The following is a 26,204-nucleotide window of genomic DNA, read 5'->3' as shown; positions in this document are numbered from 1 at the left end:
AAAACGATATTAGAACTGGTTGATGCTAATTGGTTGGCCACATTACGTAGGACTGGGGAATCGCTAGAAAGATGGGGGCAACTACATTTTACATTGGTTGGCAGAGGGAATATTATAAAATTAATATCTTACCAAGGGTGTTATACTTATTTAGATCTATTCCCCTGGAAGTGATGCGGGTCCAACTTCAACAATTACAATCATTGTGTGCTAAATTCATTTGGGCTCCAAGCAAACCCAGGCGCGCTACAAGATTTATGACACTACCAAAAGAGAGGGTGGGCTGGGCGATACCAGATTTTACATTCTACTATTATGTTTGTTTTTTATTAAAGATGCAAGTATTATTGACTGGGGAGGATATCGGAATTGCAGCAGAGGCTCCTTCTATATTTCAGTTGATGTTAGGTTCTGAGGCAAGACATTGTATGTTTAAGGAAATTGATGGCAGCTACTTTAAAAGGACACGGTTTAAAGTAATGGATGATGCCTTTAAGGTTTGGAGAAATATACGGAAACTATTTGGGTTGGAAGGGCTGACACATTATACGCCTACGAATGCTCTAAAGATCCTTCCACCCATTTTTTGGGACAGGGTGGCATTAAGCTGGAGGAATAAGGGCATTTGTTAGTCATATCTTAAATTGGTTCCCAGAAAATGGTAGCAATTCCATTACGGTTCGTGAACTGACCTATTTTTATCCTAGATCTTTAGTGGTCCCCATAGCTAATCCCGAGGCCTTAACTTGCTATCAGGCCAATCATTTTATACCCCTCAAAAATCGGTATACGATTCATGCATCTAGTCCTTCGGCCCTTGACAGATTACCTGGGTGGGATACTGCACCATCTAGACACCACAGAACTAGGAGGGTAGATACTCTGGGACAGCTTACTCCTGTGGAGGTCACAAACAGATTCAATGCCCTTTCAGGCATTGATGATTGTGACTGACAGACGGGGGATCTTACAATCATTCGCCTGTTACTGAAAAACTTAATTTATATGTAAACCCCACCTCCTATGCAAAAGCTCTGGTGCTGGACCAGGCAACCCAATCTTTAACCTCCACCCTATTAGCTAATAGACACACACCAAATATTGAGATAGAGGAAAGGGTGGACGTGAGTTCCTATCCCACTGCTGGGCCCATCAGCCCATTGAGTTGTGCACCGATCAAGCTAGGTTTAGCCGATGCACAAATTAAGATTCTCTCCTGGAATGTGGCGGGCGTGAAGAGAAAATTGCCCATCCCAGAATGGGGCATTTTTATGGCTTCACATGATATTTGCATGCTACAGGAAACCTGGGCGTTAAAAGAAAGTATAGTGCCGGGTTTTGCAACATTTGACATTTTGGCAACTAAGGGGAGAAGGGGAAGGCCTTCGGGAGGGCTGTCTATTTGGGTGGGCATCCATTTGGGAGTTCAGGCAACACAAATTCCAACTAATTCATCAGATGTACAGTGTGTACTACTCACCCCGCAAAGCAGGCAAAACATAGCATTGATAAATGTATACTCAATGCCAGTTAGGCGGGGCCTGGAGTCTAAGGCAATTGAAACCTTACTAAATTTCATCCAGTCGATGGATTCTTCCACAGCGTTAGTTCTGTGTGGAGATCTCAATTGCCATTTTGAGCCTCTAGTGGATTCGAATCTGGGGGACCAGGATGAAGTTGACCAGCTTTGGCACATCCCGGATCCGCTGATTCCCAAGGTCAAGGTGTGGACCCCTCTCGTATTTCAAATACAGTCATTTGCGTTAGCTACATCATTGAGAGCAAGTAATGGGAGGGTGGAGCCCGATAGGCCAGGGAGAGAGACGTTCAGTGACCAAACCAAACTTCAGTGATTGATTACATATTCATTGAAGCTAGGCACTGGGATAGGCTGCTTGAATTTAGGGTCCTTGATAGGCACGACAGTGATCACAATGCTCTAGTTCTGTCCCTCAAACCGGGGAGTTTTGGGCTGACAAATCCACCGCCTGCTCAAAAAAGTGCCTCGCAACCACTAATCATAGCTAACTGTAGGAGAAGGGTGAAATGGCCAGATTTACAAGACTCCCCAACCAAACTTGCTGAATTTTATGAGATCATTATTCCATTTATTATAGAAATGGGGAATCTTCGTTCCAGGGGAAGGGCCAATTGGTTGCCATCTTAAAGGACGCCCTTTATCCTATGAGAAGGGTAAATTTGCCCCGGACGAAGACGCATCCATGGTTCAATGCCGCCTGCCGAAAGTCCAAAAAAGCCTTGTTGTCAGCGGTAAAAATAAAGGACACTGGAGCTATTAGGGTCCAACGCTCTCTATACAAAAAGACAATTCATGACGCTAAGAAGGAATGGGAGGTCATGTTGTGGGAGGAGCTAGGAACTGCATTAAGGTGTAGGGATTCCAAACAATGTTGGTCCATTGTTGCAACTGGCCTCAGTGGGCTTACCCCTGTGCTTGCCCCTAATATTGCTTCTGCAGTATGGGAAAAGCACTTTGGTGCATTATACGGTATTCCTGAGATTGACATCTTAACTCATGAAACCCCTGGACCCCAACAAACCCAAAGTGTCCCCAGGGTTGCAGATTGTGAAAAGATGATCGTAGTACCCATCTGTCTCCCCCAGGTTGAACCTATCACACTGAGTGAGGTCGAGGTAGCAATAGGAAATTTGCTCCCCAATAAATCCCACGGACTGGATAAAATGCCAGGGGATTTGTTTTGTACACAACCCAAAATGTGGGCACCTTACCTGGCCGTTTTATTCAATGAGATCTTGCGGGGAGCCGATCTGCCCCCAACTTGGTTGGGAGCTGAGATTGTGCCAATTTTTAAAAAGGGCTGCCTACTTACCCCCTGAAATTTTAGACCCATTAGCTTAATAGACACATCACAAAAGCTAATGGGGAGGATCGTTCTTGATAGGATCCTTGGGTAGATTGATGAGAATGAGATTTTAACAACACTCCAGGCAGGCTTTAGGTCTGCCTATATCAAATATTTCGCTTGCAGGTCCTGTATTGGAAAACAGCAAGTGTAGAGGGTGACAGCCTCTACCTTGTGTTTGTGGACCTGCGGGCAGCATTCGACCTAGTCCCTCGAGCGAAATTGTGGAAGGTGTTGGCAGACTTAGGACTCCCGCCCTATCTATTGGCTATTCTATCCAGGCTCCACACAAATAATTATGCGCAGGTCAGGTGTGAAAGATACGGCGACCTCACGGATCAATTTCCTGTCCAGAAAGGTGTGCGCCAAGGGTGCGTCTTGGCGCCCACACTATTCAGTTTCTATATTAATGGACTTGTGGATTATCTGAATGGTGTGGTGGACAACGATGCCCCAAAACTGGCCCGCTCTGATGTTCGCAGACGACACTCTCCTGTTGTCTAGAACATCAACGGGCATTCAAAAAACACTCAACAGATTTGTAGCGTTTTGCGCTCTGCGGGGATTGGAAATCAACTTTGAAAAAACAAAGTTCATGATTCTCAACCCCCCAAAGTGGACACGCCCAAACCCAGTCTTAAACGGTATTTCCCTCGAGAGGGTCAAGACTTTTTTATATTTTGGGTGTTAACCCTGACAGAGAGCCTTGAGTGGAACACGCAGATTGCCAAGTCGGCACTCAAATTATCGCAGATAGCGGGTGGTAAAGTAAAGTATTTAGGGGGTCAGTCTTTAAGCCGGTGTCTACGGCTCTTGAAATATGTTGTCATCAGGCCAGAACTGCTGCAATTTATGGTGCCGAACTTTGGGGGCATAAACAGATATTGAACCTCAAAAGGGTGGAACAAAGCTTCATGAGGAATCTAGTCGGATTACCGGCAGGTACTCCATTGATCCCTCTTAGACTAGACCTTGGGATGGAGCCTATAGAGGAGATTACAAGTGCAAGGCCAATCATGTATTGGAAGAGGTTCTGGTCAGTCCCAGAACTGGCCGACTACAGAGCAGAATTATCTGAGGTTTGGACCTCCCTTAAATGTAAAAAAAGATCCCATGGCTGCAGCACATAAGGGCTGTTAGTATCCGGATAGGCCTTCCAGAACTTTGGGAAACACCCGAGATCTATTGCCCTGGGATATCAAAAAGGGAACTCCACACTCAGATTCGGAGTCAGAATTTTCTAACATTACAGAGCTCTGCAACTATGGGCAGGCTAACGTCAGAGTTCCTCTTAGTTAAATCGGAATCTAAAATTGAGGAATTCCTGGATGTAATTGAACCTCTGCTTGCTAGAAAGTTGTACCTTCAGCTAAGGCAAGGCACTTTACCTATTAGGTCATTTACATGTAAATGGTTAAATTCTAACAATGAAGCTTGCCCTGCATGTGATTTTAAAATCGAAAATGTACCACATGTACTGTTTTTTTGTCCTGCCTATTCTACAATTAGAAACTGTTGGCTGACTCCAATTTGCAAGAACCTCAGACTCCTGAATTTTAATCAGGCTTTCAGGATACTAACCTATAATACCCATCCCCCTATTATGTTTGCCGTATCCCATTATTTATTTAGTATGTGGCGTAGAAGACAAACGTTTTTAACCTAACTATAGAAAATATGACATCGTCTATTTTCCATCTCTTGATAACTCATTGTTTAATTTTCTTCTTAACATATGATGATTATTTATTATTTTAATATTTCGTGCTTGTATGTATTTTATGTGAACTTTTATGGTCTTTGACAGAAATAAAGTTATCAATTGTTGTTGAATAAGGGCATTTTACAGATAGGAGATTTCTATGAAGCTGGGGGGTTGTTTCCAATGTATCAAGATTTTGCTAGACATTATAATCTGCCTAAAAAGCAATTCTTTTAATTCCTCCAAATTCGTGATTTTCATGGTTGGAAAAATGTGGTATTGACACCAAACCCATTTATTGAGGCTGTAAGACAGCAGGAGAAATTGGGGTGTTATATAAGATGTTATTATCTTCTAGAATGGATGATCTGGAGAAACCCAATGCTCAATGGTCTATTGTATTGGGGGAACATATTATCTCTATAGGGAAAGCTATTACAATGTCCAAGGAAACTATTCTATCCACTAACTTGAAATCACAATTTTTCAAAACTAATTTTAATTTATATTACACTCCGGCACGTGTGCCTAAATGGAGGGGAGGTATGATGGCAAATGTTTTCGTTGTGGGAGGGACAATGCAGACAGTCTACATATTTTTTTAGTTGTTCTAAATTGTGTAGGTACGTGATGGATATTGAAAAAAGTTTGTCAATGATTACTGGGATACCTATTAAAATTACTCCTGCTATAATGATTTTAGGTATTGGGCAAGATTTAGACAAGGGGACCTCTATGTTTAAACATCACCATTTGATTTTTATCGCAATGTTGGTAGCTTGATTGTGCATTGCTGCTGACTGGCTTCAACAAGAGCCCCCCTCATTTGAGCAATGGCGAGCTAAAATGTATGACCTATTTAGTTTTGATTTGAGTTTGTATTCTGCAAAAGGGACAAGGAAATCGAAGATTGGAATGTGTATCTGGGGGGGCATTTTGTGATCATAAGAATGTACTACAAAGGTTTTGTGGATGCGGTGCTGTGAAATCAACAGGTAAAGAAAATCAGAGACAAGCATACACCAAAAAAGTTGCTGAAAACAGAAGACAACATTGGTAAAGGCCATGAAGATAGCTAAAAGTGCAGGGGAATACGGAGGAAGGGCTCATGGAAATGGTATCAAGTTGTGCGGGAAAAGTGGAGGTGGTACAAATAAATCCATCTAATACTGTGAACAACAAAAATGAGACTGCTGCTTTGCAGGGGAATTGGCTAGATCAAAGACGTTACTCTTTTGATAAGTGTTGCCTGAAAGACTACATAGCTACTAATCCCAGTTTCCCAGCTGTAGGGCTGGTGTGCAGGAGGTGCAAAACCAAGGGGCATTTTGACAGGGTTTGCCAATGGAAAGGGGGCTTTCCTAATGCAACATCATCTGTTTGCATGGTGGGTGAAGAAAGTTTGAGAGTTCAGGAAGAAGAATTTATTTTACAAATGAGTTAAGTAGGAGTTGCTTCTGAGGCGGTGCATCCTTATTGTACCATTAAAATGGATGGAGTAGAGAGCGTGCAATGGTAGATTCTGGTGCTCATTATATCTTGATTGGTGAGGAATATCTGGATACAATTTTCAATCAAAAATAGTTTAGACAAAATTGGTTCAGGCTGAGGCGGAGGTGGAGAGGCTTGAACGCCAGAGCCGGGGAGCTAGCGAGGGACTGCTGGTGCGACAACTGCTCCTGGCGCAGCAGTCCTATGCCGCTCTTCTGAGAGATGAGGCCCGACAGGTTTGGCTAGCAATGCGTAGCAGAATATGTCAGGGGGGGACAAGTCCAGCAAGATTCTATATAGGCTCTGCCAGGGCACTTTTCACCACCAGGCCCTTCCGGGGTTCTGGATGAGGGGGGTTGTTGCTTACAGACCCAATGGAAATAGCGGAGAGCTTTGCTATGTACTACACTGATCTCTATGCCCCACGGGAGTGCTTGCCGGAGGCTACAGTTGACAAATTCATCGCAGACCTCCCACCCAAAGCGGTGTCAGATGAGGCACGAGCACAACTGGGGCTCCCTCTGACAGATGAGGAACTGGGTACGGCCTTGGGGGAGCTAAACTCCGGGAAGGTGCCTGGACCCAATGGATTCCCAAGCAAGTTCTTTAGGCGATACAACTTACAGCTGGCCCCTTATTATCGGGCGGCGCTGGAGGAGGCCAGGGCGGAAGGCCGGCTTCCCCCGGACTGGAGGCATGCAGAGGTGGTGGTGTTTCTTATGCCCGGTCGCCCCCCGGAGCAGCACGCCTCCTATCGCCCCATTTCTCTTCTTAATGTGGAGGCCAAGGTTTTGGCCAAAGCCCTGGCTAATCGCCTCATACCTCACATCTTGGCACTGGTCCACTCTGAGCAGGCCGGGCTTATGCCCCAGAGGCCGACTAGACACAACATAAGGTGGGCAAACGTAGTGATGGCGGCTGTCTGACAGGCTGGGCAGCCGGTGGCTCTCCATCAGGCAGACATGGACAGGGCGTTTGACTCCCTCAGTTGGGTCTATTTGTTCGCCCTACTGCATAGACTTAATTTTAGCCTGCGCTTTATGTCACACTTGCAGCTCCTCTACACTGATTTGCCGGCATCAGTACAGGTGGCAGGAGCGGTCTCATCCAGTTCCTCTATCAGACGCGGTACCAGGCAGGGGTGCCCCTTGTCGCCGTATCTATTTACCCTGGCCATGGAGCCGTTGGTGGCCTGGGTGCTTATTAATGCGCAAATCAGGGGTTTTGAGTGGGCCCCAGGCTAATCGGACAGGATCGCACTGTATGCAGAAGATGTCCTCTTCTTCATTACAGCATTGGACAGAACGGGGCCACGACTCCTGGAGATTATGCAGATATTCGGGGAAACGTCCGGGCTATACATGAACCCTCACAAGTCCACGCTGTGGGCCTTGGGTGATCAGGTAAGAGTGGGCACATGGGCGTCTGCGCTCCAGGTAGCGGTGGGGGGCCTCAAGTATCTGGGGGTGTTCCTCTCGGATGTGCCGGCCATATCCTGGGAGCGGACCTTGGCACCGGTATGGGAGCGAACTCGTGCGGACCTGAAAGTTTGGTCGCGCCTGCCCTTGACAATATGCGGCAGATCAGCCATTTTCAAGATGGTGACACTCCCTGGCTTAATACACCAGCTACAAAATCACCTGTACCCGATCACACCTCGGTGGTTCCGGCTGGTGAATTCTGTGCTTGGGCAGTTCCTGTGGGAGGGGGGAACAGTGCGTGTAGCACTGCGCTCCTGCTTTCTATCCACATACTGCGGGGGACTCGCGACACCCGATGTCCTTTCATATTACCAGGCCTCACATTTATTAGTCCTCATTGAGTGGTGGTATAGCGATAGGGGGGACCCGGCCTATGCATTGGAGTGTCACCTTATGGGGCCTCATACGTAACAAACTATTCTTTACTCTGCCCCAATGCGGGGAACGCTGCCACCAGCTACAAGGGTGGTATTCCAAATCTGGAGGCAGTCGCTGAGGAGCATGGGATGGTGGAATGCCCTGACCCGTGAAACTCCTCTGTGGCACAATGGGTGTCTGCCCACGCTGGCGGCCCTACAGGGCTTCCGGAGCTAGTATGCTATAGGTGTTTCAACTCTGGGCGATGTAATGAGGGATGTATCGCTTAAGTCCTTTTACGAATTACAGGGGGAATTTTGCATGCCCCGGTCCCAGTTCTTTCGGTACCTCCAACTTCGCCATTCCCTAACCCCCAGTCTGGAGAGCCTGGAATCTCTCATGGACTTTAGCCCATTTGAGGCGAAGCTTTTCATGGGGGATCTGGAGAAAAAGAAGATCTCCCGGATCTACCATTCTCTGGTTACGCACTGCTCCCCCACACTTCAGAGGCTTTGGGGGGTTTGGGAGGAGGATGTGGGCGGGTTGGAAGAGGAGGATTGGAGGGAGGCCCTTGCCGGCCCCCAGGAGCAGCCATAACGATGAGACTCTGTCTTATTCAATTGAAGTACTTACACAGGGCCTACTTCACTCGGGTTCGTCTGTGGCGGGCGGGATTGACTGCCTCCCCGGAGTGTCTTCGATGTGGCATGGAGGAGGGCACCTTCAAGCATACTGTCTGGCAGTGCACATCACTCGACCGATTTTGGCGGGGGAAATTTTCTTGTCTGTCAGAGGTCCTGGGGTGGGCGCTCCCGCGTGAGCCGCAGTTTGCCCTGCTTCATGTCATGGAGGGGATAGGGGTAACATCTACAAAAGACATCTCATGCAACTGAGCTTCACGTTGGCAAAACGGGATATAGCCTGAGCGTGGAAGGACCCACAGGCCCCTCGGTAATAGCATGGAAAAATGGCCTGGAACAGCCAATTTTTAAAGCCAGGAGATGCCCAGGTAAACACTATAAAATATTGAAACGGTGGGAGGATTATCAGGGTTTGTGGCTGGAACCTCCCATGGAGGTGGATGATTTCCCTGTGGAGTGATATCTGGGCACTGTGGTCTTGTTCTGGAGTGGAGTGGAGGCCGGTCGGGGGGAGTGTGTACGTATGCTTATACTCTTTTGTCCTTTTTACACTCCTCATGGACTGGACTCAGTGGGTTTTGTGCGACTCTGGGGGGAACTTAGGGGTGTTTTAGTATCCTTATTGCTACACTGTGCCATGTATGTTGGTTGTTGTACTTAAAAAAGGTCAATTGCTTCCATTGCTTGTGTAACCTTGCTATTGTGGATGTTATGGGGATGCAGGGCCCCGCAACATATGTGCAATTTGACAATAAAATCTGTTTTTTAAAAAAAATTGTTTAGACCAGATATCAAACTTGCAGCTTATGGAAACAAGCCCATAGACTTACTGGGTTACCTTGAGGTCATGTTGGAATTTCTGTGGGCATGGTCTGTGACCTGAAATGCAAGAGAGATTTTCTGAGGTACTCAAGTTAGGTTAGGTTTGCTCAGTGGCTTTACTCACAAGATTGTGTTGAAAGAGGGTGTGTTTCCAAAGGTACATAAAGCTCCCATTGTGCCTTTGGTAATGAGGAAGCCTTTGAAGGAGTTATAGAAATTGTGTGATGCTGACATTATTGAGGAAATTGAGGCCTCGAATGGTTGGCTCTGGTGGTTTTGGCAAAATAAACAAATGGGGAATTGCGGATGTGCACTGTCTTTTGCTACATAAACAATGCTATTTGGGTGGACAGACATTGGCTGCCCAATATCAGGGAAATGCTAACGACAATCATGGGGGAAAGAGTGTTCTCTATCCTTGATTTGTCATCCGCCTATCACCAGATTGCATTGAATCCTGATTTCAGACATCGCACATCATTTGTCACTCCTGTAGGGGCAAACAAGTTAAACTGCATGCCGTTTGGTCTGGCTTCAGCCTCTGCTGTATTCCAGTGAGCAAAGCACCAATTGTTCCAGGGGTAGAAAAACATAACTTTCTTTCAGGACGACATACTGATTTTTACAGAGAATGTGGAGAAACATGATGAACTCTTGTTTAAAGTGCTGGAAATCTTGCAACTAGGAGGGTTGACCATATGGTTGGAAAACTGCAAGATTGTGGTCAAATGAATGAAATATTTGGGGCATTAGATGGATGAAAAGGATGTGTCACCAAAGTTGAAGTTGGTAAAAGCCATTGAAGAAGCCCTGTCGCCCTTATATAAGGACCAGTTAAGATCCTGTTTGGGACTGAGGGAATACTATTCACGGTCCATCCCTAAGTTTGCAGACAAGACTGGATGTAGGCGTAGGTTGATGTTACAGAATGCAAAGTTTGAATGGGGTGCTGAGTGTGAGCAGGAGTTTAAGTGGCTTAAGAGTGAGATTGTGTCTGCGCCTGCTCTCAAGCCCTTTGATACTTGTCACAAGAGTATAGTGTTTATGGGTGCCAGAGGTTGGAGCCGTACTCTTACAACTGAGACAGGGAAGAGAAGGGACTATTGCCTATGCATCAAGGCTGCTAAGAGATGCTAAAAGTATGTATTCCACAATTGAAAGAGAAGAGCTGGCATGCTGGTGGGGAATGAATCATTTTACTAAATTTGTGTTGGAGTTAAAGTTTTGCCCCAATCACCACCCTTTGTTTTATGTGTTTCCCAATAAGGGGCTAGACTGGCGTCATCCTGAATTTAGCGTTGGGTCCTCAGAATGTTGGGATTCTCATATACCACGGAATATATGCCTGAGAGAAAAAACGTGGTGGCTGACTTTTTATCAAGGTTGCCGGTAAGGTATCTGAGCAACGAGGAGACTGGTGGTGGTGGGGAATTAGTGGGCAGTGTTTTTGCCATTACGCTGGATCACATAGAGCATATGAAATGATTGCAGGCTGTAAAGGAGGAGGAGACGTTGCAGGAAGTTGTGAGACACATGTCTGTTGGCTGGCTGGCCAAAGGAATGATTTCAGAGATGGTGGAGTTATTTCGGAATGTTAGAATGAAATCACCAATGGAGGGCAACATTTTGTTAAAAGGGAAAGTTGTTGGTGGTGCCAGAGGTATTAAGATCACATATTTTGAGTTTGGCCCATGAGGGTCAAGGTGGCATGAGTGCGACCAAGAGTAGGGTGAGAGCAGAATACTAGTAGCTGGGATTGTACAAATATTTGGAGAGGATGGTAAGAGAGTGTCCATTGTGTGCATGGAATGATAGGTTACAGAAAACAGTGAATTATCCACCTGTGGAAGTAGAGAAGATGGATGCCCCTTGGAAATAAATTGGTCGGGACATCTCTGAGCCATACAATGTCCTGGGGTCCTGTCCAGTGTATGCCATTGTCATTGTTGATTACTATTCAAGGTGGCCTGAAGTTGAATTTGTGAATCAGGTAATAACACAGGATGTGAACAAGTTTTTGAAAAGGCTCTGGGAAAAGGAAGGTGTTTCAGAAATCATGGTAACAGATGATGGTGTACAGTTTGTATCTCATGTCGTGGGTGATTTTTTATGGTTGTATGGTGTGGAGCACATTAGGTCGTCAGTATGTTATCTCCAGAGCACCTGGTATAAGGAAATAATAGCTAGAAAAGATAACCAAAAAACTTATTGATAACAATAGCTCCTTGACTAAAAATTATACATTTATAATTATGAAAAAAGCACCCTAATATAAATCATATCTACATGTAGAAAAATTCTTTTTATGATAGTATTTTTTTTTTTTTTTTTTTGTAGACATCTGCCGCAGTGCCTGAATCAACGTTTTGTCTATCAATTGGATTTGTATATACCTATGTTGGTTGCTCAATCTAATCAGATTTCTCTCTTTTTTTAAACAGTTATTTTGTAATATTATATGTACAATTGAACTTCTTTTATGTTTAAACAACTCATGAAGCATATATACAAAAATAAATAAATACTATCATAAAAATAATTTTTCTACATGTAGATATGATTTATATTAGGGTGCTTTTTTCATAATTATAAATGTATAATTTTTAGTCAAGGAGGTATTGTTATCAATAGGTTTTTTGGTTATCTTTGCTAGCTATAATTTCCTTATACTAGTTTACTTCCCTTTGTTATAGCTAGCTATTTCTATAGGGGTCCCTTGCTTCCTAAATAGATCTCCAGAGCACCTGCCTTGTAGAAAGGTGGAATCGAACATTAAAGGAGGGAATTCAGTAGGCTTTGAGTCAAGGTGAGCAATGGAGTTAATATGAGAAAACTGATATGGGCATATCGCACTTTTTCAAATAGCGTCACTGGTAAGATACCGCTTAAGGTCATGAGGGAAAGAAAATCTAGAGCAATACTGGTGAATGGGGTGTTGAAAATTATGGTGTGCCAAGTTATTCAAGGATTCCAAGAATGATGACAAGGGACAGTTGGTTGAAGGTGATTGGGTACGGGTAAGTAAAGGCTGGAAGGAATGCCAGGGTTTATCAAAGTTTTCCAAACCTCTTCAAGTCAAGAAAGTCAATTATTACACTGTGCTCTTTAGCAATAGAAATGTGTGGAACAACAAAAAGGTGGTAAAGGTGCATGATTGTTTGTTGGAGGAAGAGAAGTCTGAGAAGGTCCTCAATGACTTCATCATGGATCAGTTAAGTTGAAATGGGGAATGAGAATGTGTTTTTCAGTATTTTATTGCTAGTGTGTAATTCTGTATATAATATTACCTGTAAAATCTACATAGGTGATTTTGCTATTGCTAATGTGTAATTCCGTGTATCTTATTGCTTTTATGACTTACAAACTAAATGTTGTTTATTTGTTTATTTAGTGCTACTAGGTGTGTTGTTAGTGTGGTAGGTATTCACAGTTGGGTAAGCGAGATGTGTTGTATTGTCTGTGGGGTTGTGTAATGTATGGAATGCAGGAAGAGGGGGCCAGGGTTACAGTGGTACTAGCAAAGGAGAGGCGGTTGAGAGGCTGACTGGTTGCTCCCTCTTCGTTTTTTACTTATCTCAATAAAGATTATTATCTTTAACCTACCCGTTTGGCACTTCATTTCAATGAGCTGCAATCCCTGTGTAGAGCGTTGTCGTAGTCCAGTCAGCTGGAGATGAAGGCCTGGGCGATGGTGTGTCTTGAGCTTTGGGGTAGCCATTTCAATATCTTATGAAGAATGCAGAGGATGAAGAAGAGGAGACGGAGTTGACCTGAGTCGTCTTGGTTAGCTTGTTGTCCAGAAGAATGATGCCTAGGTTCCTAGTGGGGGTATGAGTTTGTCAGAGTTCTGAGGTCCATCAGGATGCATCCCATGGGGAGTTTTTGCTTCAGAAAACCAGTGCCTCTATCTTGTCAATGTTGAGCTTCAGGCAGTTGCCCTTCATCCAGTTGGCGACATCGGTCATGCAGTTTTGGAAGTTGGTCTTGATGGAGTCATCGGAAAGGGAGAGGATGAGTTGTGTGTCATCAGTGTTGGATATTATTTTGAAACTGTGCACTTTGGCGATGCTGGCCAGAGGTCTCATATAAGTGTTAAAGAGGTGAGCGAGGATCCCTGCGGTACTCCACAAATGATTTCCTTGGGTTCTGAGGTAAAGTCAGACTTTTTTCTGTTCTTATGGTGAGGAAATAGGTAATATATCTGAGAGTGTATCCTTGGATGCCTAAGCTGTGCCGCCTTGTGATAAGTGAGTGGTAGTAGACCATATCTAAAGCTGCTGGGAGGCCTACGAGCATCAGAGCTATCGAGAAGGGCTCAGAGTGGACCTCGGATGTCATCAGTTGCTTCAATGAGGGCTGTCTTGGTGCTGTGGTTGCTGCTGAATACAAATTGGGAGGAGTAAAGAAGGAGGTTATGTTTCAGTTGTGCAGAGAGTTGCTGATTGATGGTTTTTTCTAAAACGTTGGCTGGAAGCGGGAGCAGGAATATTGGTCTGTAGTTGTTGAGTTTGCTGGGGTCTGCTGGTAGTTTCTTTCCTTTCCAGTCATTTACAGTGCTGTTTAGCGGTTCTGAAGTCTTCAGTGTACCAGCTAGACTACTTGGTGGATCTCCTGTGGGTGTTGTTGCCGATGGGAGTGATGTTGTGGGTGCTATTGGTGATCCAGTTCTTTAAGTTCCTAACATTCTGGTCTAGGTTGTTGGAGGAGATGGTGTGGGCGTTGTTGAGGTCGTTGATCCATGTGTCCTTTGAGACTTTGCGCCAGCTATGGAGGGGGGCATTCGGCAAACTGGGACGGGCTGGTAATGTTGAATTGGACAATAGAGTGGTTGATCCAGGTGAGTTTGGTGGTGTGGCTGTACCTGATGTAGTCATTGGAGGTGAAGATGGAGTTTAGCATGTTACCTGTGGTGTGTGTGGGGTCATGAATGAGTTGGGTGAGTCCGATATTGTTCATGCTGTTGGGCTGGTTGGTGGGTGTTGATGTTATTGTGGTCACCGAGAGAAGATAACAAAGGATATCTCCCAGATACCCACAAGTAAATCCCTTTGAGAAGATGGCTTCCCAGGGACATTTTACTTCTAACCAAGGCTTATCAAGAGGCCTTTGATGCAGGCTTCCTGGATGCATTCTCTAAGAAAGCCACAATCACCCTCTTCCCTAAAGATGGGATTTGTTCCTGGATGTAATTCTCATATCAACCTGAGGATAGTCAGGCATGTACTGTGGGACTGAAGGGACTCCCCTTATCATGAGACAATGAATATGCATTTGACCGCTTGGAGGGGTCATATCTATTCCATGTGATGGCCAAAATGAGACTGGGGAAAGGCTGCATCAGAAGGGTTCAACTTTTATACAACTCACCACCCACGGAGAACTGTTAAGGGTTTTTATACCGACCATTTCCCATACCAGGTACCAGAAAGGGCTGCCCCCTTTCACTCCTTCTCTTTAGTCTTGCATTAGAACATGGGTTGCTATTTGTTGGGTGGGGTCCTTAAAGCCATAGCATTTAATTAGGGATTATATGACTGTCAGTTTTATTGCATTGTCTAGTGTGTCATGATGGGGCTTTAAGCAGTAACCGGTGGCAACCTCCAGTACACAACCCACCTTTACTGTTCCACCCTCGATATTTAAATTTGATTGTCTTAGGTTGATTACGTTAGTGTTTGAAATGGTTAATGTTCTATGTATTGTTTTCAGTATTCAGTTTGAGATTTGTATTGATTTGCATTTCAACTTTATTAATGTTTTGTAGGAGCAGGTAGTGATGAAGGACGCACAACACACAATCACTCGCAGTGGGGTCGGAGGACAGGGCTCCGGTTCCCGATTCCTCGCACCCTGAAATTTAGCTCCCAACTACTGGCCACAGCCATAACTGGCCGCAATCATTTCTTATAGCGTAGTGCTGCTGCGGTGTATCGACGACGGCCAGCGGAGTTCCCAGTGAGGCTTGACTGAGTAAGACGGGAGCTGGGCAGTGGGGGTGGCGAGGCGCTAGGACGTTTCTGGGAGCTTGGCATTTTGGTCACTTACTGGGGTGGGGGACACCATCAGTTGCAGTGGCCCTCTCTTTTGGCTTCCCTGCTACCCTCCTGCTGTCCTCCAGCTGCCCCCCCAGCAAGTGAGGGTATGTACCAGAGGTACTGCAAGCTTCTTCTATTTAGCCCTTGATAGCTGACTGCTTGAGGCTCATGTCTGTTATGGACACTGAAGACTGCTACCATTCGTCTGCTGTGCAACTGCTTTGCATTCAAATCCTGACTTCTACATCTCTGTAGTCTGCAAAAAGCATCAGGGCAACACTTAATAGGGGTTAGCTGTGGATCAGTCCCCACTTCACTGTTGTTGAGGTCTGCTCCGCGGAAACGGCCCGGCTAGGTTCGGGTGCGGCTTGCGGCCTGGGTGAGCTCCACACCCCTATGAATCCCAATTCAAGATCTTCGACAATACAAAACAGAGCCTGGTCTACCAGGAATGGAGAGGCTCTGATGGATGTAGAGCAAATCCTCTCCCTCTCTCTTGTAAAAAGTATTGCACTTGCAAAAAGTAGCTCCCTGTCAAAACCTCCAGTAGCCCAATTCTCTAACGATAATTCTCTGTTCTTTTTTGATCGTCTGCAGTTGCCAAAAGACGATGTAAATGATTTAAAGTTCTCTCCCTGTGAGCCAAAAGGCCCCTCCCTGAGTATTCACTCTCCTGAACCCTCAAAAAATAATAGTGAGACAGAGTGCTGGAACAAGTTTACTTCATGTAATGCTGACCAAGGAGGGCAGCCCCCCTGCTAATACAGCAGTCATGGAACCCGATATCTGGTTTCGCTTATATTAGACATTAGAGGCTACATCAAAAGCTCTTGAATTTCAATCTTACAAATTTGACATACAAATTGCTTCACTCAAATCTCTAGCACAAGTTACCACCGCCATTGACAACTTATTCAAGAATATGCACTGAACGATAACATAATCATTAAGAGAGTGTATTAAAGCATCAGCAGCTAGCATACAATAGCCAGAACCAGATTTGTACCTGCAGTCACATTATTGAAAAACTGCAGGATGGTCCTGCTATTGTGTCACCCTGGTCGGAGAAATAAATATTATCAAGACGCACTTTCCCGCTAACACAGATAATAATTCTTCTAGCTCCTCTATATCTGCAGATCCTACAGAACAGTTGCATCAAATACCTCTTCAAAAAATTCCCTCTGTGCCACAACTCTCAACAAAACCTTCTCCAGTAGCCAAAGTGAACAAAAACCCGGGCCTCTCTAGCAACAATGGATGTGAAATGCACAACTGAATTTTGTTAATAAAAGCCCACTATTAAATTCCTCTACGGAACCTGCTGCCTCTTCTAGAAGCAAACGGAAGAAAATAAGAAAACAAAATAAAAAAAGAGAGAAAAATGAAAAAGCAAATGAAACTAAAAGAAACAAAGCTACGTTTTTCTCCGATATTCAAACAAACACAACGTTCTCCATCCAATATAGAACATCAAAAGGTCACAACCCCCTACCTAATGGAGAGCAAGTCAACTCTGAGTGCCTATGCCCCACTCCCCCCGCAACTCAACAAGGTCGATCTCAAAATGAATCATCCCCTTCTCTGACCCAAGTGAAGTGCATCTCCATTCTACCACATCTTTGCAAATCCAAGTCTCTGAGAACATGGACCAGCTTATCCTTAGTCCAACAAAGTTGATATTGTCTTCTCTTTCTACGACTAAGGCCCAATGTGCTACAGGAGAGCACCCTGTGTTAGTACCAAACCTCCAGGAACTAATGCAAAAAAGGAGCACTCCACAAATGACTTGTGGCACTAGCTCTTCTCAGACTCTTGTTGCTAGGGACCAACTACCAAAACAATCAATCCCCTTTGGAAATAAGCCTTCATCAGATGATGGTTCCTTTCAAGTGTTCACATCCAAAGAGATGACTCTGTGGGGGAAAAAAACTTTATTCCAACCCCATTATAAATCAAGTAGTATCCAGAACATCCTGAATAGACCTAACATTCTGAAACTACAGGCTTCATAGGAGTACTTGAGACACCTATCTTCCACATGTATAGATGCAATAGAATTTAACCCTGGAAATCCTTACCAGACTACATTAGTAACCTGGATATCACCTGAAATGGCAAAATTGATTACATCAAACCATAGTGTCTTCACAGACTAGGGAATAATGGTATCAGATGTGACTGAGGCGAAATATTTGACTATAAATCGCACCTACCAGCAAAGGGCATCCAACAAGCCTGGGTGGGCCAGACAAAGTCTGTCTCTCTTTTAAGGTATACGAACAGGCGGAGGTAGCGCCAGCTATATCTGTCCAACAGGTTCAGTAATAATATCATTAAACAGATTACAGGGACGTACCTGCGACCATCTAATCCCACACATCTCGAAACAGCAGGAACTGGCTTGCTCCTATCCTTAATCAAAACAAAATTGAGTGACATGGTCAGAAGCTCTCTGCCGTAACCAACCAAAAAGTCTCAACTTCTCACTGTGAAACTAAGCCTCAACCACAGCAATCCCTCCCCGAACAGAAATCACTTTCCTCTAATGCCCATGATGATAGTATCCATCTGACAAGGAGCTACCGTCAACTTCTGTAATTTCATGGAACATTGCAGCCACTAAAAAACTTCATTCAGATCCAGAACTTGAAAACTACTTGAGGAACTTTGACATCATATCTCTGAAAAAGACTGAATTAGGTGGAATCGCTATTAGGAGGTACGTGAACATTTTTACCCCAGCACAAAAAGCTAATAAAAATGGACACCCAAAAGGGGGATTATCAATCTATGTGTCTTGATAAAACTTTGGCCTTAACCCGCCTTTCAATCAATGCATTGTTCATACTAGGCATCAAGATAAACAATTGGGACTTTGGAAGCACCAGGGGACTAATTATAATTCTAAACATATATATTAACCCCAGCTCTGTACAAAAAGGATGGAACATAACAGCATTAGAAAATCTTCTTATGCAATTGGAAATGTCACATGGTGGATTCCCACGTATATTCACTGGTGAATTTAACTTGAATCATTGGGGAAGAAATTACAACCTAAAAACAACATATATGCGCTGGGGAATTCCAATCCAAAACTCCAAACTTTGGAGGCCCTTGGTATCCGGGCACTAAATTGTCGCTCCCTACGAGACATCCAAATGACCACATCAAGAAAATCTCATAACACTGAATCTGACCTAGACTACACGTTTGTATCCCTTCAATTATTTTGGGAAGAAGCTGTTGTATAAAATAACTGCAAAGTGCAAGAGTGACCACTCCTCACAGTTCATCAGGATCACAAATTATAATGTGAGGGTGCAGGTATACAAATCGATCGGCACGCAAGATCCTGGCACCCACTGGAAAACAATTAGATGGAATAAACTCATGTCAACTAGCAATGTGGCATGGAAAAGGTCCAGTGTATCAACCAACTGGGATTCGCAAGGCCCAATTACTGCACGGCACAAGACGCAAGATGAACTCAAAGCCATCCTTGTAACATGTATGAGAGTACTCTGGATCCCTGTCCCCTTAAAATCCTTAAAAATTGCAGGGATACCCTACTTCCCCCTTTGCTGGAAGTTATGAATAGAGCCATCTCCAGTGGGGAATTCCCAGCCCCTTGGAAGACTGCCATCGTTAAGCCCCTTTTAAAAAAGGCCTCCTTGGATCCTGGGATTCTGAAGAATTTTCGCCCCATTTCTCTTCTTCCCGCTCCAGCTAAGATGTTGGAGGCTCATTTAAACCACCATCTTAGCGCCTTTCTAGATAAGACCTGCCTGCTTGATCCATCTCAGCATGGCTTTCGAAAGGCACATAGTACAGAGTCAGCCCTTACAGTGGTGGTCAATAATATCCGCGCCAAGGTTGATAGTGGTCAGACCACTCTTCTGATCCTACTCGACCTTACGGCAGCATTTGACACCCTGTCCCCCACCATTCTGGCCGCCCGCCTCAGTGAGACGGGGGTGAAGGGGCCGGCTCTTAGCCTCCTCACTTCTTTTCTTAACCATTGGGAGCAAAGGGTCAAACTGGGTGACTTCCTTTCCAATGCCATGCCTTTGCAATGTGGGGTACCACAGGGCTCCGCTTTGAGCCCCACATTGTTCAACATCTACGTGGCCCCACTTGCTAGACTGGTAAGATCTTTTGGACTGGAAGTACTCTCATATGCCGACGACACCCAGATTATGGTCTCCTTGTCCCACTCTGTTGAGACCACGGCCCTAAATTTCCGAAACTGTATGGAAGCTGTGGCAGGCTGGATGGCCTCGAATTTTCTTAAATTGAACGGGGAGAAAACGGAGATCTTGATCTTCGGGGGAAAAAAGGAGATCTGGTCAGATGATTGGTGGCCCCAGACTCTTGGATCCTGTCCCCAGCCTTCCCTTTCTGCCCGTAACCTGGGAGTCATTTTTGACACCTCACTTGCTTTTGATAAGCAAGTAAGTAGAACTGTCGCAACCTGCTGCGGGGTCCTAAGAATCCTAAGAAAACTTACTCTTTACCTCTCTCCTGATGCCCGGAAACAGGTGGCAGTTGCCCTTCTATCCTCGCGACTGGACTACTGCAATGCTCTTTACCTTGGCATGAGCGCTAAACTTCTCCATCGCCTGCAGGTTATCCAGAACGCGGTAGCAAGATTCGTTGTCAACGCCCCCAGACGCTCCTCCGGGACCAGGATCAGAAGAAACCTTCACTGGCTCCCGGTGTATGCCAGAATTAAATTTAAAATTCTGACTATCACCCACAAGGCTCTTCACGGTGCCGGCGCTGAGGGCATCAGGACTTTAGTGTCGTCCTATACCCAGGCAGGGCACTACGCTCCTCCGGTCAGTATCTGTTGTCTATTCCCCGAGTTGCCAAGGCTAGATGGGGTGGTAAGGCATTCTCCACACTTGCTCCCAGACTTTGGAACGAGCTCCCCCTGGAACTCAGGGGCCAGGATTCCCTGTTGCTCTTCAGAAAGGGCCTCAAAACCCTGCTCTTTACTGAAGCCTACTCTTAGGCTCTTTCTCTCCTCTTTTTCATTTCAGTACCTGGCTACCTTATATTCCATCTTCTGCGCCTTGACGCCTTTGGGCAAAGTAGCGCTTATATAAATCACCTTTCATTCATTCATTCATTCATTCATTCATTCATTCATACTCGAGTACCAGATTTGTTTCTTTGGTCATAACAATAGTGGGGGTCTCTGGGAGAATATACACCTCTCTCAAAAAACACCCTCTCCCAGGTGTTATGTTGGCCTATGTTACCTTCAGTAGCGGCTGCTACTAAGTCTGGGTGGTCGGGCTGGGGGGTCGCAGAGGTGGAGGATCAGAGAGAGGAATAAAATAAATAAACATAAACTGACCTACTTGGGTGCAGCTAGGTGCTGCCAACTCTGCTCTGTCTCCTCTGCACTGCAACAGGAAGCTCCAAGCCTCCCAGAATCCCAGCCAGCATTGTGATTGGTGTGCTTGGAGGCTTTTCATGTTCCACACCAGGCTATATATAGGCTGTGGGATTTTAGGTTTACACCTATAATAACTGATAAAACCCCACTGAAAGAGAAATAGCCCTCATCGGTGAAAACATATAAACACTGAAAAATTACCTGCACAACCACAAACTAAATGCCATTCAAAGAAAAGAAAAAGAGAGTGAAAGAGTCCTTCTTTTTCCTCCGGAAGGGGCCAATATAATGTAACTTTGCTATACAAGCTAGCATTAAGAAAGACTGGGCTAACATTATTCTGCTTGAGTTTTGTTGTTTAGGGATGCCACTAAAATATTGTTTCTTCTTCCTTTAGCTTTTTTCAGTTTTGTGGTCTTTAGCCTAAAGATGCAAGGTTTAGAAGAATGTTTTCAGTCTTGTTTAATTATTTTATGAACTGTAGAGAATCAGGAAATATCAAAATAATATTTGATATTTTGGCTGTGTTACAGTTTTTCACTGATAGGTAAAATGGATGGTTTCCTAAGAATCTTTCCTAAGATGTGTCATCATATTTACCCACAGAGAATGGGTAAAAACCCTTAATACATCAGCCCACCGTTTCTAGTGAGTCAGTATTGATAGTAAGTGATTTGCCAACACGTCAGGCTTTAAACATTTAATGCAAGGTATAGTGACATATGTATAAAGAGTGCTATCACCAAGCATCTGGGATAGTGGTGAAAACATGACACCAGACTTTTGAAAAACATGAAACGCAGTGCAACTTGGAATGCTCTGCAAAAAAGGTTCTTTCCAAGTTCAACAAAGATTGTATTTGCAGTGATTCAGCTAGGTATGTGAAAAGGTTGTGTGATGACCTGTCAAAATTGATACCCGAGCTGGAGTGATTTCCTGTAGGAGATCCTTGCCACTTGTTAGATGGTATGCTGAAAGCATCTTTACAATCTTCAGAGTTAATGAGGGATGCTATTGACTTTTTAGTTCATTCAGGTGCACTGTTTTCTTATGCACAGGAACTAAAATGCAAATATTTATATTTCATGCTTTGTGTGGCATCAAAAAAAGAGTCATCCCAACTGTGTCCCTTAGCTGATGGTTCCCAGTCCAAGGGGCTATGAATGCTATATTATCAATGTGGCAACCGTTTACACAATTTTTGCTGAGTGTTGATGCCAAAGGCAAGAAATGTGAGGATCTTTGGTCGCATGAAGATAGTGATGTGAAAAAAAGTGCACTTTACTGCATTATTAGATTTTTACAGAAAAACATAACAGCTGTAGTGGACATAATACAAAAACTAGAGTCTGAAAACACCCTTGTTTACCACCTGTTAAGCATGATTGGTGTACTCCTTGTACTCAAGTGCTTGCCACTTGGTAAGCAAAGCAATGTTGAAGAGCAATTCAGGAACTTTATTTTACAATGTATGAGAAATGACTTGCAATGATGCATAGAAATGTCCCTTCACCACCGATGGCATTTGAAGTCAATGAAACCTCACTGTGCTGCTCTGTACAAGTTCTAGATCCCTTCAGTAAAGGGGAATGTCCTCCATAGTTTCAAAAGTGCTGCTTCATTTTTGACACCTTCAAAAACTCTGAGGGCATTAGCGTCCAGCTCAAAGCAAATGTTGCAGAACCTGCCCTGAGAATTGCAATCTTCTTAGAAAATATCACAGCACAGAATCTGCTCTCACTCTTGTGGTCGATAACATCCGACGCAAAGTGGACGCTGGTTAAACTACAGTTCTAGTGCTTCTGGACCTCACGGCCGCGTTCGATACCCTGTCTCCCGCCATCCTAACATCTCGGCTTAGGGAGGCAGGTGTTACTGGGTCGGCCCTGAGTCTCCTCAACTCTTTTCTCCTTGATAGGGAACAGAGAGTGATGCTCGGAAACCACCTCTCCCCTGCCAAGTCTCTGCAATGTGGGGTGCCACAGGGGTCGGCATTAAGCCCGACCCTGTTTAACATCTACGTGGCCCCCCTTGCTAGGCTGGTAAGATCGCAGGGGATGGAGGTGGTATCATACGCCGATGACACCCAGATTATGGTGTACTCACTCATTCCTCTGTCACTACATCTGCCTTCAGCTTCAGGTCATGCATGCAGCATGTGGCAGATTGGATGATCATCAACTCCCTGAAGCTGAATGGCGACAAGACAGAGGTACTGGTCTTTGGGAAGGACCAAGATGTCTGGTCGAGTGAGTGGTGGCCTTCCTCTCTTGGCATCTGCCCCACCCCCTCTCAATCTGCCAGAAATCTCGGCGTGGTCTTTGACACTTCACTCTCGATGTCTCTACAAGTGATTCGAACCGTGGCTACTTGTTGGGGTGTGATCAGGATACTCAACAGAATCTGTAGCTATCTCTCTCTTCAGGCACGCAAGCAGATTGCAGTCGCCCTTGTTGGCTCCAGGTTAGATTACTGTAATTCCTTATACATGGAGTCCAACAAGGGCCTCATACATCGACTGCAAATCGTGCAGAATGCTGCAGCGCGTTTTGTCTTAGCCCTTCCTAAGACATCATCTGCCACCACCGCGAGGAGGGATCTCCACTGGCTTCCCGTCCAGCACAGAATTTACTTTAAAATTTTGTGCTTGACGTATAGAGCACTCAAGGATGGCTCTAAGGGTGCTATTAGCTCTATACTCACCCGCTATTATCCAACAAGGTGTCTCCGTTCGGCGGGATTATTCCAACTTGTTGTTCCTCGATTCAGGCTGACCAGATGGGGAGCTAGGGCTTTTTCCGTTGTTGCCCCTCAGCTCTGGAACGCCGTTCCAATTGAGATAAAAACCCTACCCTCAATGGACCTGTTCAAAAAGGCCTTAAAAACGTGGTGCTTTTCAAGAGCCTATTAATGATGGACTGCTACGCCATGGATATGAGCTGGTATTTTGAAGTAGGCGCCTTGACGCCCATTGGGCTAAGTCCGTGCAGGATAAGACGCCTTTCATTCATTCAAGTGCACCAGTACCAGGAAAGCTATGTCAGTGGCTAGAGTTAACAAATTGTGTACTGGCTGTTTTGGTGTTGCCCGTCTCAAGTGCCTATGATGAGAGGGCTTTTTCACAGAAGGTGACATGGTAAGGAAAGAGTGAGCGCACATGATCACAGAAGAAGTATTGTATGGTGTACTACAATAAGTTTAATTTGCAAAAATCTATTTGGACCTCATATACACTACACGGTCTATATATCATGTTCTATCAGTGCATAAAGCAAGCAATAACAAAAGCAAAAACGTTCCATAAACACCGGAAAAACACTTTTTCTGTTGTTTTTTGGTAGCGCAAAAATGTGTAACCACTGATAACAACTGTTTTGTAAGGTATGAAAATCACTTGAAAACACTAAAAAAAACACACCAGAATTTACCAAAAATAGAAACTAAAAACAGGAAAGCCTAGCTATATAATACCGCCTGGTGGGGAAGACCCAAAGTGTGCATGACTGTTTGAGCTTGGGCCAGTCGAACTGTCATGCGCACTTTAGCGTGTGTTTTACACTCCTCCTCTGCCCAGCCCACCCAGCAGTCGCACAGGAAGAAAAACTAAAACAATAATAACGTTAGTTAGTAGTTTTTATACTGCTCGCAGAGCTGTGGGGCGACGCTCCTCTGTCTTAGCGGAGGAGCCACCCCCACTGTCCTTGCTCCCCTTGGTCCCAAGGTCATGATGGTAAGACCATGAACACAAGTACACAAGGCTGCAATATCCCTCTTTATTTTCTACAGTTTCCATTCCCTTCCCTCACAATAAGAAGTAAGAGGATGTTGGGGGGCTCAAAATGGGGCCGTGTGTCGCCTTCTATCATTTGATATGTAATTTAATTAAAGTTTCTTAAAAAAATATGAAACACGCTTTTGTTTTATTGGGAATTTATTTAATAAAAAAAAACATTATTGGGTGGGAGTTGGAAGCTTGATGTCCATGGGTGCAGCCACTGTTTGTAGTTAAAAAGTTACCCTTATCTGTGACGTCGACTAGGAGACAAGTAGAGAGGGTCATGTGCTCACTGCACACTATTCACCCAATCACCCTCAGAGCTGGCTCGCGCCCTCGATTACTAAAAGTTATATAGTTAAAGCGAAACATGCGCTTTATAAAACCAGAGGAACATATGTGCGTGGCATTGGTCTCACCTGAGACAGTCTGCGCTGAACGCTCGGTTCAAGTCGCAGTCGATGTACCTTGTCCGTTCCTGCACAGCTCTCGAGTTGGTGATAAATGGCGTCACCTCCACGCCATCCCTGTGGAGCTCGCCTTCGTTGTCAAGCCAGTGCCTCACGAGGCAGACCCCCGATAACTCATTGCCGTGCGTGCCTCCGAAGATAGCAACTCTCCGCACTGGGCCGGCACGACTGGCAGCCATGGCGCTCTGTGGCTTTAAGGGAGAGAGAGGGTGGACTGGAAAGACACCAAAAAACAGCCTCGAGCTGGGTAATCCCGCAGGAATGTGTGCTGTTGAGCCCGAGAGTGAGTCGCTGTGCCCTAAAGTTGCTTAGAAGTCAGCTAATCAGTATTTACAGCTTTGTGTGCATGGGTGTCACCGAAGTGACACACCTCCTCCAGCCCGCCCATCGTTTCCCATATTTGGGGGTAGACCGGGTGAACGATTATTTACTTTAACTCACTCGAGCAGTTCACACAGGACTTTGCCACACTTTGGACGCCAAAATAGCCTGTGGTACATCATTAATGTCTAATAAATCATATTTAAGCGCATCTCTTTAAAACTGAATTTATTTACGGAGATCTACTCCTGAACGGAAGACGTGTAATTACATAAACATAAGTGATTCTTCTCGTTAGAACACGAGGTATTGCAGCGATTGACTGTCTCTCCACTGTGGTGAGGCATGTGACTTAAGAAGAGGGAAGGAAAGGCGGCCATAAACTCTGAAAAAAAGGATCAAACAGTGAATGCTGTCGGAGAGAGAACTTTTTGCAAACTTTCAGCTTTGATTTAGTCAGCAGTTTACGGCAAAGTCCTAAATCAATGGATTTATAAGCATAAAGGACCACTGTAGTTTGAGAACAAGTTACAGAGTTCGCAGAAGTTTTCAGTCACTGTTTAAACTCTCCGACCTGAACACTGCTGATCTGTGCCAAAGTCTCACAGTTTAGACAACTCAGCACATTCAGAAACACTGCAGGCGGCAAGACTGCTGGGAGCCAGATGAGCCATTCGTTTCTCGTTTGTATAACACATATTGTTAATTATTTGTGAATGTGTTGCATCATTTCATCTGATATATATGCTCGTTCACCTTAACCAAACGCAATTGCTCTATCTGGCTTTAAACCCCCAGTTACCTCAAAACATGC

At 44.8% G+C, this 26,204-nt stretch overlaps 1 protein-coding gene across 2 annotated transcripts in view; it reads right to left on the bottom strand.

The window, feature by feature from the left end:
- ASPA (aspartoacylase) overlaps window positions 1–25,413 on the bottom strand; it is a 147,984-nt gene extending 122,571 nt beyond the window's left edge. The window contains exon 1 of one of the 2 annotated variants that reach the window (XM_086955013.1): window positions 25,019–25,413. In XM_086955013.1, coding sequence (XP_086811139.1) covers window positions 25,019–25,248 — 230 coding nt within the window. In that variant the 5' untranslated portion in view covers window positions 25,249–25,413. The remainder of the gene's footprint in view (window positions 1–25,018) is intronic. The other variant, XM_086955014.1, reaches the window with a different exon arrangement.
- Window positions 25,414–26,204: the final 791 nt, after the last annotated feature.

Source organism: Lissotriton vulgaris, chromosome 2_1, assembly GCF_964263255.1.
Source record: "Lissotriton vulgaris chromosome 2_1, aLisVul1.2, whole genome shotgun sequence".
Lineage (NCBI taxonomy): Eukaryota > Metazoa > Chordata > Amphibia > Caudata > Salamandridae > Lissotriton > Lissotriton vulgaris.
This window is presented reverse-complemented; position numbering and strand designations above follow the sequence as displayed.